The following is an 18,321-nucleotide window of genomic DNA, read 5'->3' on the forward strand; positions in this document are numbered from 1 at the left end:
TTAGGATCTGTAGCGTTGGAGGACTCCTAGGCTCACTTGCACTACACTTTATAACCTATCTGGTTACCTAAATCAGTCTGTGACATAAGTATCAAACTATTAAATAATATGCACGTAAAAAAAAATGCATACATGCATGAAAATTGTTCTTAGATCCACACATTAGAAATATATTACAGCTGATTTACTTTTTTGCACCTCTAATGATTAAACACATCTAATACAATGAAATGTAGCTGCTTCATATAACAATAACCTAATAACAATAATATGATGCATATTTCCAGGATCAGGGCTGGATTGATGTTCTCTTTGTCTAAGAGAGGAACCAATATGTTAGCGTCGACTGTGTCAGTGTGTGTGTGCAAACTGACAGTGGGTTCAAACCATAGACTGTATAGGTTCAAACTAGCAGGCCTACAAACAGAACAAAACAATGCAGTAAATGCTCTAACAGGTCGTCAAGACAAATAATAAATATAAAATAAATATATGAATACGTAAGATAAAGCATCTACACTGTAGTGCCTGCATTACACAAGTGGGTCACTATTGTTAAATATTAGCAGCATCATATGAACAAAGGTAATGTGTAAATCAAGGTTCAATTCAAGCTCATAAATAACGATTGTTCATGATGAAGTTTGTTTAGTGTCTGTAACCATTGGTTTATAACTTACAGGGAGGCTAAATACACATTCAACAACAAACTAGCCAGACTGTCAGTTCCACCCTATCCAGTATAATGATTAAAGCTAGCCAAAGATTGGTTAACTAGTGGTTCTTTTGTCAGTCATTTTGGCTAAAGTTAGCGGCTATGCTAGCAATAGCATCGCGGCTAATATTAGCTAGCCAACAAAAAGGGCTTAACTATGCTGCACAAATATTTTTGCTCTTCGGTTCATCTCTAAATTCTGTATGAGTCAGAAACCACTTTTACTGTGGTTTTAAAACACCAAACCTGTATTTCTACAGTTCAAAACATTAACAGTTAGGAGAGGCTCACTGCTACTTACCAATGATACCAATGAACTGGAACGCCCCACCGCGGCTGGCTGGTCAGTGGGCAACGTGCTGATTGGCTACTCAGCACAGATGATGCAACAGGGCCAAACTTCGTGCTTTGTAACTGACCTTGTAGCTTGTAACTTCAGTGTTGCATTCAAAGATAGGACATTTGTGGGTCCGTCTCTCAGAGTGTGTGAAACCTCACTGTTGAAAATATTCCTGCACATATTTTACACGTAATATTTCTACAGCTGCAAAACTATTTTACACATGTGCAGATTATATCTGTGTGCACAAAACTTTTTCACACATGCACAAAATATTTCTACAGCTGCAAAACTATTTTACACGTGCAAATTATATCTGTGTGCACAAAACTTTTTCACGCATGCACAAAATATTTCTACAGCTGCAAACCTTTTTTTACAAAGTCACACATACATGCATGCTAAAAAATTTCACATGCAAACGAAAGGTGATAATTTCACAAGCTCCAAATATTACTCACCCTAATTTGCCTTCAAACTTCTTAGGGCTTCAGAACTTCCTGCTGAGACTGCTGCAGGTGCCCTGGGCCAAATTTAACTTAACATCTGTGATGGGAGGAGCCAATTTGAAAAATCCCATTGACAACTGATTTCATACATTCCATAAGTTCATCATTTAAGCATGAAGATCTCATTAATTTATAGGTTCTGCTACAAGTCAATACAGTTCTTGTTTTTTCATAGTATACGGACACTGACTGTTGTCAGGGTTGTCTCATATAAAATGCTTTAAAAAAGATGTTGTAATTAACTCCAATTATTCGAAATACTACCACTTGTACCAATATTTCTTCTCCTATTAGCCAACATCACAACAAAGTCAAGAGTCGAAATAAATGTTTCAAATTGGACTTTGAAATGCCTTTGCCAGATGAGACCCAGCAGATAGCTGCTGTTTTGTTTTTTTCCCCCTTGATTTGGCAGCAGGATTCAAGGCAAGGACATCTGCTCCCTCATCAGAGAGGTGCTCCATTTTTGAACAAATGGACTGCCAGTTGTAATTTCTCCACTGGTCATTCACCCTTAAATAGTGTCTCGCTCCTTTATCAACGTGATGTATGGCTCTCGTAAGTATAAGGTCGTTGTATCTTTGTATCTTTTATTCTTACAAAATACACTTGGCAAGACATTTAGGTAAAAGTCTTGTTAGCCTAAATCAAAGTGGGGCTGCGGCGAAGGGATCCCATATTCAGAACACATGCTATTTACAAGAATCAAAATCTGTTCTTAAAGCAAGGCTATGTAACTTTTACTGAAGCCACAAATGGCAATTAACAGCACATTGTTTTTCCCTGCATTACTTAGGATAATCTCGGCTCTATTGCTGTAATAGTTTGACATTTGGGGAAATATGCTTATCAGAATCAGAAATACTTTATTGATCTCCGAGGGGAAACTCTTTCGTAATGGCTGCTCACTATCACGTCAATGCAAACAGGAATAGAAGTACTAATAGAATAGAAATAGAAATAATAATAAAATAAGTCCGCAACAAGACAATTATTTCTAGTAAGAAACAAGAGATGTGCAAATCAAAATATAATACACTATAATACAGCTAAAATAAGTGTAAAGTACAAAAGTGGATTTACAGGTTGATAAGTATGTACGGTATAATACAATGTAATAATATAAGTAATAAGTAATAGTGCAATAATGAGTACTGTCAAATTAAGTGTAGCTGATTAACCAGATTATTAGACGGTGGATATTGCACAGCAGTAATATAAGTATGAATAAATATCAATAAATAGGGAATATTAAACTGAAAACAGAGTATATTGCACAGCAGCATTAAACAGAGAATATTGCACAATTATTTCAAGTATTGCAGTGATGTTAGAGGGAGGAGTTAAAGAGTGTGATGGCCACAGGCAGGAATGACTTCCTGTGGCGCTCTGTGGTGCATTTTGGGGGGATGAGTCTTTCGCTGAAGGTACTCCTTTGTTTGACCAGCACGTCATGGAGCGGGTGGGAGACATTGTCCAAGATGGCATGTAGTTTAGCCAGCATCCTCCTCTCTGACATCACCGTCAGAGAGTCCAGCTCCACCCCCACAATGTCACTGGCCTTACGGATCAGTTTGTTGAGTCTGTTAGCGTCCGCTACCCTCAACCTGCTGCCCCAGCATGCAACAGCATACAGGAAAGCACTGGCCACCACAGACTCATAAAACATCCTCAGCATTGTCCGGCAGATGTTGAAGGACCTCAGCCTCCTCAGGAAATAGAGGCGGCTCTGGCCCTTCCTGTAAACAGCCTGAGTGTTCTTGGTCCAGTCCAGTTTATTGTCCATGTGTACTCCCAGGTACTTGTACTCCTCTACAATGTCCACACTGACCCCCTGGATGGAAACCGGGGTCACTGGTTCTTCGTAGATCTACAACCAGCTCCTTTGACTTTGTTGCATTGAGCTGCAGATGGTTCTGCACACACCATGAGACAAAGTTCCCCACCGCAGCCCTGTACTCAGTCTCATCACCACCGCTGATACATCCCACCACAGCAGAGTCATCAGAAAACTTCTGAAGGTGGCAGGACTCTGTGTGGTAGCTGAAGTCTGTGGTGTAGATGGTGAAGAGGAAGGGAGAGAGGACAGTCCCCTGAGGGGCCCCAGTGTTGCTGACCATGCTGTCCTGTCAGGTAGTCAACAATCCAGGACACGAGGGGGGCATCCACCTGCATTATGCGCTTTCTCGCGAGACCTTGATGAGAAGATCAATACCACTCTCTCTACTGTACGGTAAATATGTAGCTGGAGCTTTAAAATATTATACAAACAATATATAAGGAGTCAATTAGTGAGCTTTACGGGTGCTGATAGGCAGATTTTGTCACCTTTGGACAGAGCCTGGCTAGCTGTTTCCAGTCTTTATGTTAAGCTAAGCTAAACAACTGCTGGCTGTAGCCTTAAATTTAATGGACAGACTTGAGAGTGGTATCGATCTTTTGCCTCTCTGTTTTTGGTACGAAACATCACAGTTTTTGGGAGTTCCAATTTTTCAAACATTTTGCTGTGTTTTCAAGTTGAAGCCACCACTATGCAAAGTCACCAAGTATACCTCCAATACCATTCAAACAACGAGGACAATAGCCTTCTAAAAACATTTATTTTCCTTCAAAGAATTATTTATTGAGATGCGAGACACACCTGTTGTCTGTTACCACTCTCAAAATACCATCACAAAACGACATAACAGGCTCCTGCATTGTAAGGCATCCTTGACATGTTTTCTACGAAGGGGGTGCGGAGGGGGGTTCTGTGGGGAAGTTCACCTCATGTGATTAACTGGTGGTTGCTAGGTGACCATCCTGGAAAGAAGCTATTCATTTGCAGCCCAGCTCTTCAACAGTCAGGATTTGATAACAGCCTTCGTGCACCTCTGAACCAACCACTGCTGTCCAAAGCACCTCCTGTACACATAGCCGGTTGCCATAGGGATTCCAGGGACATCTGACTCAAAAATGACGTGTATTTGAAGAGAGACTGTTTTTTTTTAAATACTCGTAGTAGATTTGTTGAAAGGACAGTGGAATCTGGTTTATCACAAAGGCACAACAAAAACGGCCACAAATTGAAAGGGGAAGGACTAAGGGCTGCTTCTTGTCTTCAAATTAAATGTTGAATCTATTGGTAGCAGACCACTGCACACCTGATTTAGCTGATGGTGGAAAGAGAAACCCTGACCCAGAACTTTCTATACATTTTTATCCTTTGGTTTGAGGAATGCCTGGGTTTTTTTTTTCTCTGCATAATCTCTGTCCTAGATTTCTTCAGGGCCACAGCTAAACTCCAGCCACATTCCCCCACATGGCAGTACAGCATTTCTGATAATGTACTGTATCTTAGCATCTATTATACAAACTATATTTTCTACTGCTGTTCTGACTGTTCTTTCTCTCAAATGTGTATCATGCACCTTGCTCATGTAAATAAACCGCTGTATGTGTCCGATCACACTTAACTGCAATTTGACCAGTTTAAAGGGATAGTTCAACATTTTGGCAAGTACGCTTATTTGCTGTATTGTCCATTAGATGAGAATATCGATACCACTTTGTTGTTTATATGTCAAATATGAAGCTACCGCTTGCAGCTGGTTATCTTAGCTTAGCTAAAAACGGGGAAAACAGGTAACAAAATCCACCTACAAGCCCTTCTAAATCTCACTAATTAACATGTTATATCTCATTTGTTTAATAATACATGATACAAAGTGTAAAAACAACGCATTGTGGTTTTATGAGGGGTTATGTGCCGGAATATTTGTCACAATGCCTCATTTTTACAAATTAGCTGTTTCCCCATTTCCAGTCTTAGCACTAAGCTAGGCTAACTGGCTGCTGGCTGTGCCTTCATATTTATCGTACAAACATGAGAGTGGTATCTGTCTTCTCATCTAACTCTTGGCAAGAAAGTGAATAGGCGCATGTCCCAAAATGTCCAACTAGATCAGATTAGGTACAATGCAAAGAACAGCCCATTTTGAACAGAAATAAAATTTCAGGTAACCCTCACAGAGGAGAAAATATAGGTCAACAACATCCCGCACCATTCGCCTCTCCACTGGGTGACACAAAAACCAATCAACTTGACAGTGGTCTCCGATCGGCAGAGGGCTTCCATCCCCCCCCACCACCATTTAGTCTCTCTCAGCCCCAGTGTGGCTGGAGCACTGGTCCCATTTCTGGATAAAACACGGCCTCCATCCTAATTAACCTAGATGTGGATATTAATAAGATGAAAGCAGGTCTAGACTAGAAACGGGGCAGATTGAACGGAGAAGGTCCTGATTTCAGAATGGTCACACCAAAGTGGGACACCTTCGCCCCTCCTTTGACAGGGGAATAAACTCTGTTTCTATATAAAAAATACCCCCTGGCCCTTTTTAATTGGCCCCACCTCTCTTGAGGTTTGAGTGCGATGAGAAGCTGAGAATATCTACAGCGGGGAGGCTGCATTGCATGAAGCCAAAAAAAGAAATGTGAAGTTGAGCTATTACTCTGAGAATTTTAATGTTTTGTTTTTGACTGACGTGACATCTTCTTATTGCAAAAAGTCTTGGCAACTAAAATGGTGTAAAGATCAATTCTGTAGCCTATGTGGATATTAAAAGAAACATCTTAAACACTATTCCTTCATTCTCTGTCAGTGCAAATGATGTTTCTGCTCCTTCCAGATTCATGTGTTGTGTGTGTGAGAAATGGGACTTGGATGTGCCAGGACAAGCTGCAAGACCATAAATCTGATGGGAAATGTCCTATACAGAACAAGCAACCCCTGATAGATGAAATGGATTGAAGTAAAAGAACAGACAGGAATGTCAACAAGTTTACACTCTTAGAAAAATGTTTTTCTTGCCTTGAGATTTTGTTTTAATTGCATCCTCTTACATTGAGTGGGAGACAGTGGCAGAGCAGGAGACACCGGGGAGTAAACAGGAAACAATGACGGGTACAGACATGACTCATCCAGCTGATTGTGTTTATGGAGCCATTAACACGTTGCATTGTCTTGTTCTAATGAGAGGCTGAATTAACCAAGATTTCAGGGAAACTGAAAATATATCAAGACATAACTAAATAGACATAGTTTTAAAAGAAAATCAGGAGAAAAGGCAGAAGGCTTGACAAAAAAATTTTTCTCCATCATTCAGAAACAAATCACCTCTTGAAATTCAGATGAAAACAAACGTGAGATGAAATTTTACTTAAGATTATTTCAGTTGAGAATAGATAAATCCAGCGGAAGGAACCGAACACAGTTGTTGGCACCACAGTGGCACTCTTTCCTCTGGAGTCCATCTGTCCTCCTGGCCTGTACGGCAGCGTCACTTTGCGTGGACAGCAGCTCTACGGGAGGTTGGTTATTGTATCCTCCTGAGTAGTCAAACGTCAGCTCTTCTTGTGCTTCAATGTTCCGTCCAGCAAACAGCGCCAGTCTAGGAACCACAGAGTGCACACGGACTGGCTGCATGAACAGGTTGGGCTGGCAGGAGTGGTTGAGAAAGCGGCCTACGTTTCCCACCACGGCAGGGTCCACAAACGTCTCAGTGATGGAGCCCGTACCTGCATGCTCCCTTACGGCAATGATGTAGTTATTTTCCTCAGATCTCTGGGCAAGCTGTCTGCATCTGGCCTCCTCCAAACTGATCAACTCTCCTGCATACTCGCACACAAACGTCCCATGCGGGATCGCCTCTAATGCCCGTACTCCCCAGCCCCTGTTCTTGGTGCTGTAAACCTCCAACCTGAGTCTTAGCCCTCTCTGCACCACCCGGTTACAGCAGGCATCGCTGCAGGTGCAAAGGGCATTACACTCAAACACAGGTGAGCAGAAACCAGAGTCTGTTGTGCTAAGGTTCAGCAGTGTGCCAGTGCTGTCGTATGCCTGCCCATGTGTCTGCAGGCAGGAGCAGCTCTCAGCGAAGCAGGAGTGGGACAGGCAGGAACATCCAGGAAGGGTGACTTCACTGGGGTCAATAGTGCATCCTGGTCCCTGAATATTATCTGGGGAATACTGAAAAATGACAACAAAGTTTAACAGAGCTGTAAGTAACAAAACAAACAAACAACAAAAACAGTTGAAGAGAAATTTAAAAAGCAAATTAGGCCAAAACGTCCATAATTCCTGGAAATCTTTGATTTACAGCTAAAATAATGATTTGATTCATCCTTTAGTCGATCGACAGAAAATTAGTCGGCAACTATTTTGATAACTGATCAATCATTTCAGTCAATTTATCCAGCAAATATGCCAAACTTTCACTGGTTCCAGCTTCTCAACTATGAAGTTTTGCTGCTTATGTGATAGTAAAGTGAATATATTTGGGTTGATCAGACAAAACAAGACATTTGAAGACACCACCTTGAGCTTTAGGAAACTGTGACAGGCACTTTTATAGATAAATCGGTAATTAAAATAACTGTTAGTTGCAGGCCTAATTCCAATTTATGGGAAATGTGTTTTAGAGCACATGTCTGAATGCTTTGTAACTACCAACTTGAAACCCATCAACCTACTTTAACAACCGCATTACCGTACACCTATAGTTTCACCACATTCAGCAATGATATGACTTGTATGTCTTTAGGATTAATTTAAAAACTGGTTGCATTATAATGCAGTCAGAAAGGTCTAGAGCATCATGAGCAAGGAGTGTTAACTAGGACAACTCCTTTGGTTGTAGAGAGGCAGTTATTTTTTGATTCCCTGAACTGTAGTCAGACATGTGGCTGCAGTATGGAAGGATTTGCTGCCACCTGCTGGTAAAACAATGGATTTCATTTCATGGAGTCGATAACCACTAGGTTTTGATGAGTTTTTGCCACAGCCAGGGGTTTTCTAGACAAAGCTTAAGAAGGACTTTGAGAGTTTGGTTTTTCTTTCAAAATTTGCATCATAACTAAAATTCTTTATAATTATTATGATTTTTCCCCCCTATTATGTTTTCCTAACACATGTCAACTGAGACTTTTATCCCACCCCTAAAGCTATTGTATACAGTATATGACATATTGCATGGGGGTAGTGCTATGCAGTGAAAATGAAAAGCACATAATTAATATTCACTCTTAAAACGTGTGTTTTCTGAAGTTTGAGCATGTCTCATGTCCTGTGGGTTCTACATAATAGCAGCATCACAATATCTCCACAATTCTTGTTTTTCACAACTTTGAGTGGGTATTTATTAGTGCTAGACTGATATATTGGCTGATACTGGCTTACTGTATATTGGTATCAGTGTATACTGTATGTTGTCTGATAAATAACAAAGATATGTTTGAGGCAGAAACTCAGTGCATACATGTATCGTGGTCACAATTCTTTAAAAACAACAAGCTGTTGTTTGTTTGTGTTATGGGTTTAAATGGGTTTATGGGTTTAACAGTCCTATGGGTTTAAATGTTACAAAATGACTGTCTGTCAAATTATCACTATAGTATTTTTTAAATGATCAGTATCTGTCAGGCTATAGTATCCATTTAAAATCAAAAATACATATTTTCCCTCTCACCTGTAGTGCTATTTATCCATCTAGATTGTTGTGGTGTGAGTTGCAGAGTTTTGGAGATATCGGCCGTAGAGATGTCTGCCTTTCTTGAATATAATATAGCACTCAGCTTGTGGTGCTAAAAAAAACAACAACAAAAAAACATTTGAAAAACTCAACAGCAATGTCTCTTTCCAGAAATCATGATCCGGTTATTCAAGATAATCCACAGACCCTGTTGTGTGCAGTTTTATGTGAGAACTTTAAATAGTTCCTACATGAAAGTGCAAAATTTCCAGTGCCATGCAGTTCCATTATATTCAAGAAAGGCAGACATCTCTACAGCCGATATCTCCAAAACTCCGCAACTCACACCAAAACAATCTAGATGGGTTAATAGCACTACAGGTTAGAGGGAAAATATGTATTTTTGATTTATTATCAGAGGGATATAAAGGGGAGTGACACTGGTGACCTACAGCTCTTTGGATGCATCTACTGTATGCCCATCTGTTCCCAGATCACATGAAGAGAATGTAGAGTGAAAAAGTCAGGATTCAAAGCCTATTCTCACTGTAAATCAGTTTGGATTCCTATTTTGATCCAAAAAGTAGCAGTGGTTACTAAAATGGTGGACTTAACGGATGTTTATGTTGCTAAAATATCTGTACATTTACCGGACGACTGTAACTTTAGCTCAACGTGTTCGACTCATGCGGTTCAACTATATAGAGAGACATGCTACGTAACGTTACCCGAAATTCAGGAAATGTCAGTGCAGCTGAACTCCCCTCAAGTGAAACAGGAACATTCTCGAGGCCGTTGCTCAAATCCGCAACATGTCTGTTAATATTCATATCCGAAATTTCCGACGAAACAGCGGCAAATCAGCTGGGAAGTACAGAAACCATGGCTGTAGAAGCTACAGCTTCCGGCAGTTTAATTACAGGCTAGCACCCTCTAGTGACGTATCTGCATTATTACATCACTGTAATTATGCATCGTGTGGTTTGACCATCTGGCCGTACTCAGGACCAAGTGGGCAGGAGCTCATTAAGGACAAATACAACACAGCATGAGATAATTGTTTAGTCTGAACTACTGTGAGGGTAAGACTGGAGAGCATTACTTCTTAGAAACGATCAAAGTAATCTCACAGTGTCACACCAATTGGCTATCCCATTTATTCAGCAATGTTTTTCTTACTTTGCTTCTTTCTTTCTTTGCTCAGTATTTGCCCTCACATCTCCAGTTATTCCTCATTGCCATCCCTGAGCGCATGTGTCCAGTAGTGGATTCAGACAACTGTAGTAATGGCACATGGCCTGCAGATGGCAGGACTAGTTAGGCAAAGTGGTTATCACTGGTATTCCTCTTTTGAATCCACAACTGAACCTTTGCATATTGAGCAAGAGAGATGAAGAGAAATAGATGTTTGAACAATAGAGGGAATCAATCAAATCTTATGCCAAACACTTGAAATTGCATTTAAAATGGAGCCCTCGTTTACACTCTTCATCTTTCTCAAGATGTGGCAAATGAATAAGACTTCCTGCATGACCACACAAAGTTGAAAACATGGCCATGTGAGTATGCCTGTGAGAAGGCCCGAGACAGGAGTCCTGATTCAAGGCCTTTTCTCACAGAAGTTAATTTACACCATTCAGCTGTGTTTGTTGAACTCTGGTGTCTACTGTCACACAACAGCTGATGATTCCAGACTGGTGAAAAATTAATGTTTTGCACATGACTGAAGAGTCTCTGGAGAGGAGAATGAATTGTCATTTTGTTGGAATGTCGTTCTTTTTTCAGTAGACTTAGTAAGTTGTGTTGGGTTTCCATAACCTTTCTATGGTGTTACAGTGTTGTCATGTGTAAGTGACATGCAGTGGTTTATTCTCTGGTGGCTATCTGAGGCAGATGGGGGAAGTCACATTGTCAGCTGGCATTTTGACTGCTACACACAGGTGACCAAGGATTTTTCTTTGAGAATCAGCCTCCATCTTTGTCCTTGGGAAAAATTAGATCTCAGTTGTTAGTCCTGCATCTAGGTTTCAGAGATTGCATACTCGATCACAAGCTGCAGTGTTAGAAGTGAATGGTACAAGTATTTGACAACAAACTGATTGACAGTTTGACTGATTTGACAACAACAGAGGTTAGTGCTAAAAGAATGCAGGCTTCATGACTCAACTGTTGCGTTGTGCTCTACAGTCAGTGCTTCCAACAGACATTTAAACAAGTTCACTTTAGTTGATCAGTTGGGAATTGTGTCCTGTGTGATGCCCCCAAATGAATCCAAATTTTCAACAGTGAACATATAATTTAATATACAGTACAGTATATTTATGTACAGTATAAATAAATGGTTGTTGAGACCAAAGTGGTGGATTGAACAACTGACAAACTGACATTGCAGTCCCTAGAGTCATGCTGCTAGCTTGGCTAAAGATCAACATCAGTTTCAAGGGGGTTCCTGTCAAGATAGAGATAAAAAGGTATCACACTCTAAGCCATACATCCACAAACTCATACTTAAGAACTTGAGAAATGTAGAGAAATAGATTATTAATGATTAAATCATTCAACAAATGCACAACATTTTTTGTGAAAGATAACTAAATGGTAATATCTAAACAACTTATTTGAAATTAGAATAAAATGACAATTTCCCATTTTCTATCATTATGAATTATGTTCCAAAAGGGGCTAGGGACATGAAACCATTCCTCCCACATATCTTTGTGTCTCATGTACCACATATTTTAGAGCAATAATATGCTTTCCATTGCTTAATCTAAACATGTATCATTTTATTTTACATTTTACAGATTTCAGGTTAAGTTTGGGTGTATCCCTTAATTGAATAATTTAACATGTGTTCATTTGTTTTCTTGTAGCCTTTAAAAGGGCCTTTGATTTGACATTGTGGTTCTCATTGTGTCTTCTGACAACAGCTTCCCTTGCTCCAGATGAGGCAGGTTGTTGGGGGTCTTGCGTGGGTGCCACTGACAGGGATCCTTTGGCTTTAATGAAAACACACACACACACACACACCAACACAAAGGAGGCTGGACTACAATTGGTTGGAGAGTTAATGAACCAAAGGCATGGTAGAGCATGTTCTCTGGGGAGATTATCAACAACACTCCCTTTGCTACTGTGCTGATTGACTTGGCCTCAAATTGGCTGCGATGCTTCTCCCAGCTTGTGAGGAAAGCTGCGCAGTGGCCGAGTGGATGCACTCTTGACTGGTCTGACAGTGGAGAACAAAGGAAATTTCAAAGGTTTCCCTCATCTGCCTTTGTCTGTTTGAGTATGCATGATCATGATGAGTTGACTCCAGAGGTTTCAAAGGGGCTTTTTCTGACTCCTCCGCTGAGTTCATCAAAGGCCATCAAAGGCAGTGAAACAAACAAGGATGCAGAGATGCTCAGATTAGTCACAGAGAGCACCAGAAAAGTCAGGGATTGTATTTTAAAATCAAAGTAAAAAACGTGAGAAAGAAAGAAAGAATCAAGCATTAACAAACAAACAAACAAAATTTCACTGCATTCAAACTTTTGGGTGAAAACACGATTCACAGGAGGATGACTTCAGCCCACATTTGCGCATCCTGTCGCAGTCATCGCATGAGACTACTGGGTGCCTTCCTCTGCTGCCAGGCAACTGCAGTGACAGTGTGATTCACTCACATGACAAGATTTTGCAAAAGCAATTAAGCGAAGAGTCAAGGGGGTTCATCAGCCACCTGAGGATAGCAACATAGTTAGCGCTTCACTCTGAGTTTTAATAATGAATTAAGTTTGTTAGAAATTTACTAAGAGACAAATTAGTCAAGACTGTACACAGCTAAACAAAATCTGTCTTTATTTTATAAAACATTTTGCCTTTCTACTGGCTGTCCTCAGCATACCAGTGAAAAACTAGAGCGACAACATAAGCAAGCTTCTCTGCTCGCCCTAACTGACACTCGGGACTTGCATATATTGACACTTTTCTACCAATTTGTATCAAATTACACCAAAACTAGAAATAATACGTTCTTTATTAGACAGTAAACAAACACAGTTATAACCTAATTAGACACCACACAGCTACATTATGCTGTAATTAGAAACCGCATATAATGCTGTATTAGGCCCAAAATATACTATACTTAGACATGATTATACCAAATTATACTCTAATTAGAAACCAATTAGGACACGATTAGACACCATTTTACAAAATCATAGTCTAATTAAATCAAATACAATGCTTTATCAGATCCAAAATATGCTACAGTTAGACGCTATTCTACCCACACTACCAAATTATGCTGTAATTTACCACATTTAATGCTGCCAACATGGGCCTACGATAGTGTAATTAGACAACACAGGTTGTAATTAGACAAATGTAATGCTATATTAGATCGGACATAGCCTTTAAAATAGTCAGACGAAACACAGAGGACAATACTTTTATTTGGCCTTTAACACAGTTCTTTCTTACAGGGTCATTTGTTGCTCATTAGAAGCAAACTGTACCGTAAAGTCAAACCACATCGGGGGACATCTGGTCGCTACTTCACACGTCCCTCGTAGCCTGGATGTTCTCCGGAGTCCCATGGAGTTTGTAGGTAGTAATACATAGCAATACGTGCTTCCTCAATGGGCGCTCTACTCCCATACCAGTTAGGACTAACCCCAGTAACATTATGGAAGCTGCCAGGACATTGCATCTTTATTTCCCACTGGCAGATCTTATTAGACCTTCTTAGAGGCTAATACGTGACACAATACAACAGAACTGTACCGTGAACTAAAGTGAAATCCATCTTTATTTCTCACTGTTAGATCTTATTAGACTTTCTTAGAGGCTAATATGTGACACATTACAAAATAAACCGTACCATAAACTAAAGGGAAATCATATATCTAACCCTAACCACACATTAATGCAATATTGGTGTAATGACGGGTCGCCATTACTAGATCTCTAGTTAATAGCCTAAATAGTATTACTAGACAAACATAGATAATTTATGCACAGATTCGCATATATTAGTACATGGCTTAAATAAACACACGTGGTATTTTAACAAATGCACTCAGTGATTTTTTGTGTATTGCGGTTTGCTTGAGTCTGGTGCTTCACATGTGGGCCGTTCCACTTCGTTGTTCGCCTGTGAACGAGCAAATAATGTGCAAGACTCATGCTAAGCTAATTGTAATATTATATTGAAATCTGTCTATGTAATGCACAAACTTACCTCTGCCTTTGCTGCAGTCAAAAAGTCCCTCCTATGTCTTTTTCTAAACACTAACATTAGGACCTAAGACAACCACGGTGCTAAGAGAATCCGACTGCACTCACACTAGGCGACGTAATTATGCGATGGTGGATGTTATTGACACGGGTCTGGCATGGTATACTACAATGTTCCGAAGATGGACTACAAAAAGCACATCTTATTTCGCCTTGTGTGTTATACCCTGTTGTTTCATGCAGGCAATATAAATGTGGCCAACCAGAGAAAAATATTACTTCAGTAACAAGGTTGGAATGAAAATAAAAAAACAGGAATGCAGGCAGGGAAGCTGGAAGTCAGTCACAGTTGGGGGTAATGAGAGAAGATTAGTCATTATAATAACATCATACTAAATGGTGCGTGATATATTCATGTTTTTATTCATTCATTGGAATGGCCAGGATAACTTGAATTTGATAACAATTTGAGTTTTACACTACAGCAGAAGCCTAAACTTGAACATCAACATACTGTATGACAAAGCAGCCACAGCAACTACCCAGTCAATAACACAGAACTAATGCATGAAAACTGCAAAGAGATGAAGAGGGAGAGACAGCGCCTGGACGGGGTGAAAGATGTGACCCACGCATTATCTCCTTTCCTTTCGTAAAGGATGGTCCAGTGTATTCTATGCTAAAGGAGATATGAAAGGAAGCACTGAAGTACCTTTCCTTAGCATTTAGAAAATTGGAATAGCTCTTATCATGTCTGCCACTTAAATACTTCCGGGTCATTTCACTAAGTTAGGAACCTTCCTAAGCAAAAAAGACTATTCGACTGCAACCCTGTTCTCCTTCTCCCAGGGTGTTCAGGCAAAAGAATTCCCCGGGTGCTCGCACACCAACTATTAGTTGAGGGTAACAACAAGTGGGAAGTGGGTAGAAGGTAGTTTACACACCCAAATATAATCTGAAAAATATCAATATATATTATATATAATAAAGAAATACATTCATACCTACAGTACAACCGACTAACCTCTACCCATTTCTCGCCTGTGTTGTCTAATTAAGCTATCGTAGGCCCATGTTGGCAGCATTAAATGTGGTGTCTAATATAGTATAATTTGGTAATAAGGGTAGAATAGCATCTAACTGTAGCATTTTTTGGATCTGATATGGTAATGCAGACTATTTTATTTAATTAGACTATGATCTTGTATATCTCCTATTTGGTTTCTAATTAGAGTATAATTTGGTATAATAGTGTCTAAGTATAGTATATTTTGGGTCTAATACGGCATTATATGCGGTTTCTAATTACAGCATAATGTAGGTGTGTGGTGTCTAATTAGGGTATAATTTGTTTGTTTACTGTCTGATAAAGAATACATTAATTCCAGTTTCGTTGTAATTTGATACAAAGTACGTCTTATTAGTGTATCGTAGAGAAAGTGCGACCCAAAACTTTAAAGGTGTGCTGCAAATTTGATCACTGGATGCTGTTGCACTCCATGTTTTGGCCCAAACAGTACTGAATATACAGACATTAGGTGTAGCTAGCTAGCATCATACGCACTGTAGCTTGCTAGTAACGCATACACCGTGTGTGTATGGAGTGTGCCTATGCTGTGTTTCAGTGACTCCAGTTTTTTCTGTTATTATACCCCATCCCTCTACTTTACTTCTTGTCTCCATATAATATGAATTGGAGTTGTAAAGCATCAAGGATAGAGCAATTTTTTCCCCTCATATTGAAACTTGTGCGAATGCGTGTTTGGTGCAGAACATTTCTGTATCTGGCCAACAGGTTTGACATCCTGGATACGCACGACTTTTCTCCACTGGAGGGACACTCCCATTTTCTAGCACTACTTTTAAAATTCCTGTGGTAATTTTGCATAGATCCTTAATACGAAACAGACACAGCTGACAAGGCAATAATAATAATTTAATAAAGATCTGGGCCAGAACCCTACCTCCAGTCTCAACTTCAGCTCTAACCCAACACAGACTTTTAAGATTGCTCTTCTCATTGTAAGAGCCCTCTCTAATAAAACATTTATTTTAAATGATTTTATCTCTTCTACTGATTTAGATTTCATGTTTTTAACAGAATCCTGGTTACATCCTGGTGATCACAGTCAGCTGGCTGAATTATGCCCTCCAGATTATGATTGCTTTTTGCCGCTCTAGGGACTGTGGTCATGGCGGTGGCCTTGTTACTGTCTATAGGAAGCATTTACAATGGAACCTTATAGCTTGCAATGATTTTTCCTCCTTTGAAGTGCTCATGTTTAAACTTGGTGGCCCACTCCTAGTCATATTTGCTATTATTTATCGTCCCCCTAAACCAGCTGGCTCCTTCTTGTTGGAACTCCCTGAATTTTTTATCCAGTCTTGTTTTGTTCTTTGTGGTGGTTTTAATATTCATGTTGATGAGTCTTCTAATGCCCTTGCTGCTGATTTTTTAAATGTCACTAACTCTTTTAACTTTCAGCAAAATGTATCTGGCCAAACTCATTCCCATGGCCACACTTTAGACCTAGTCTGGGTGTGAGAATACCATCTGTGGAAATCAGGGACATGTTTGTATCTGATCACTTATGCATTGCTTTTAATTGTGAATCTCAGGCTGCTAGTACTGAATTATCCTGCTCTAAGTATGTGTGCCCTTAATGAGCATAGTACCTCAAAATTCTGTACATTGTTCAATTCTCCTGGCAATGTGTTTCCTGCTTCCTCCAACACCAACGATTTGGTTGATTCTTTTAACTACCTGTGCTCTTCAACCTTAGATCTCATAGCTCCTCTGAAAAATAGACCAAACTCAAAGACTAGAAAACAGCCATGGTTAAATGACAGTATTCAAAGCTGTAAAAGGAAATACAGAAGAGCAGAACGCAGATGGAAGAAATCAGGTCTCCAAATCCCCTTTGAGGCTATGAAAGAGTTATTACTCCTTTATAATAAGATGGTGAAGGATGCAAGAACATGTCATTTCTCTGCATATATTTCTGCCCATCAGCACAACCCCAGATTCCTATTTAAGACTGTGGATCAGTTAGTTAACCCTGCCTCTCCGTGTGCCTCTGCTGATTGTGATGCTGAAAGTTTCTTTTGCACTTTGCTGGAAAGGTGGAGTTAATAAGATCTGGTATTACCCCCAATCCTGCCTTTTTAGATGTGGATCACCCGCTCAGGGATTCTTAGAGCAATTTTTCTGCTGTTACTCTGCCTGAACTCACAGACATCATGTCTTTTATGAGAATATCCTCCAGCCCTCTGGACAAAATCCCAACTAGGTTTTTATTGGAAGTTATGGATTGTATTCCGCCCCATTTGCTAATTATTTTGAACAGCTTGCTGTCTACTGGCTGCCTCCCAGATTACTTTAAAACTGGTTGTGTCCAGCCAGGCCTAAAAAACCTTTGCTTGATCCTACCCTCCTGGAAAACTATCTTCCAATCTCCAAACTACCTTTTATTTCCAAGGTTCTTGAAAAAAAAATTGTTTTGATAAGTGCTCTATAAATAAAGTTTTATTTAGTGTTTCTTATTATTTATAACTGTTATGCTGATGATATCCAGCTGTATGATGAGACTGACAAACTGACCGTTTTGTACAATTGTCTGACTGCCATTAAGGACTGGACTGGACAACTTTTTACAGCTCAGATAAGACTGGGGTTCTTATTGTTGCTTCAGATAGCTTAGCTTCCAAAGTTTTTCAGTGTATTGGGTCCCTTTCGTCAGCTGTACAGTCTAATCTCAGAAATCTCTGTGTTGTATTTGATCAGGCTATGCACTTTGACTAACATGTCAAATCACTGACCTGTACATGTTCTGCACAATAAATCAAGAATCTGCAGACACCCTGCTTTTAAAGCTACAGGAAACTTGATCTAATATCTTTTACAAATCTCTGTAGATATACATGTGAAAACATCAATTAATTAATTAACTAACCATTACTTGTTTTTTTACACAATACTTGAGAAAGGTAACGGTATTTTCAGATAGCAAGATAGCCGCC

At 39.7% G+C, this 18,321-nt stretch overlaps 1 protein-coding gene across 1 annotated transcript; it reads right to left on the reverse strand.

Moving 5' to 3' along the window:
• Nucleotides 1–6,386: 6,386 nt before the first annotated feature.
• setmar (SET domain and mariner transposase fusion gene) lies at nt 6,387–9,996 on the reverse strand. Its single transcript, XM_044174729.1, has 2 exons — nt 9,804–9,996; nt 6,387–7,574 (listed from the first exon to the last, which is right to left on the reverse strand). The coding sequence occupies exons 1-2, from the start codon at nt 9,903–9,905 to the stop codon at nt 6,777–6,779; spliced, it is 900 nt and encodes a 299-aa protein (XP_044030664.1). The 5' UTR covers nt 9,906–9,996; the 3' UTR covers nt 6,387–6,776.
• Between the last annotated feature and the right edge of the window lie 8,325 nt (nt 9,997–18,321).

The sequence above is a fragment of the Siniperca chuatsi genome, linkage group LG2 (assembly GCF_020085105.1).
Source record: "Siniperca chuatsi isolate FFG_IHB_CAS linkage group LG2, ASM2008510v1, whole genome shotgun sequence".
NCBI lineage: Eukaryota > Metazoa > Chordata > Actinopteri > Centrarchiformes > Sinipercidae > Siniperca > Siniperca chuatsi.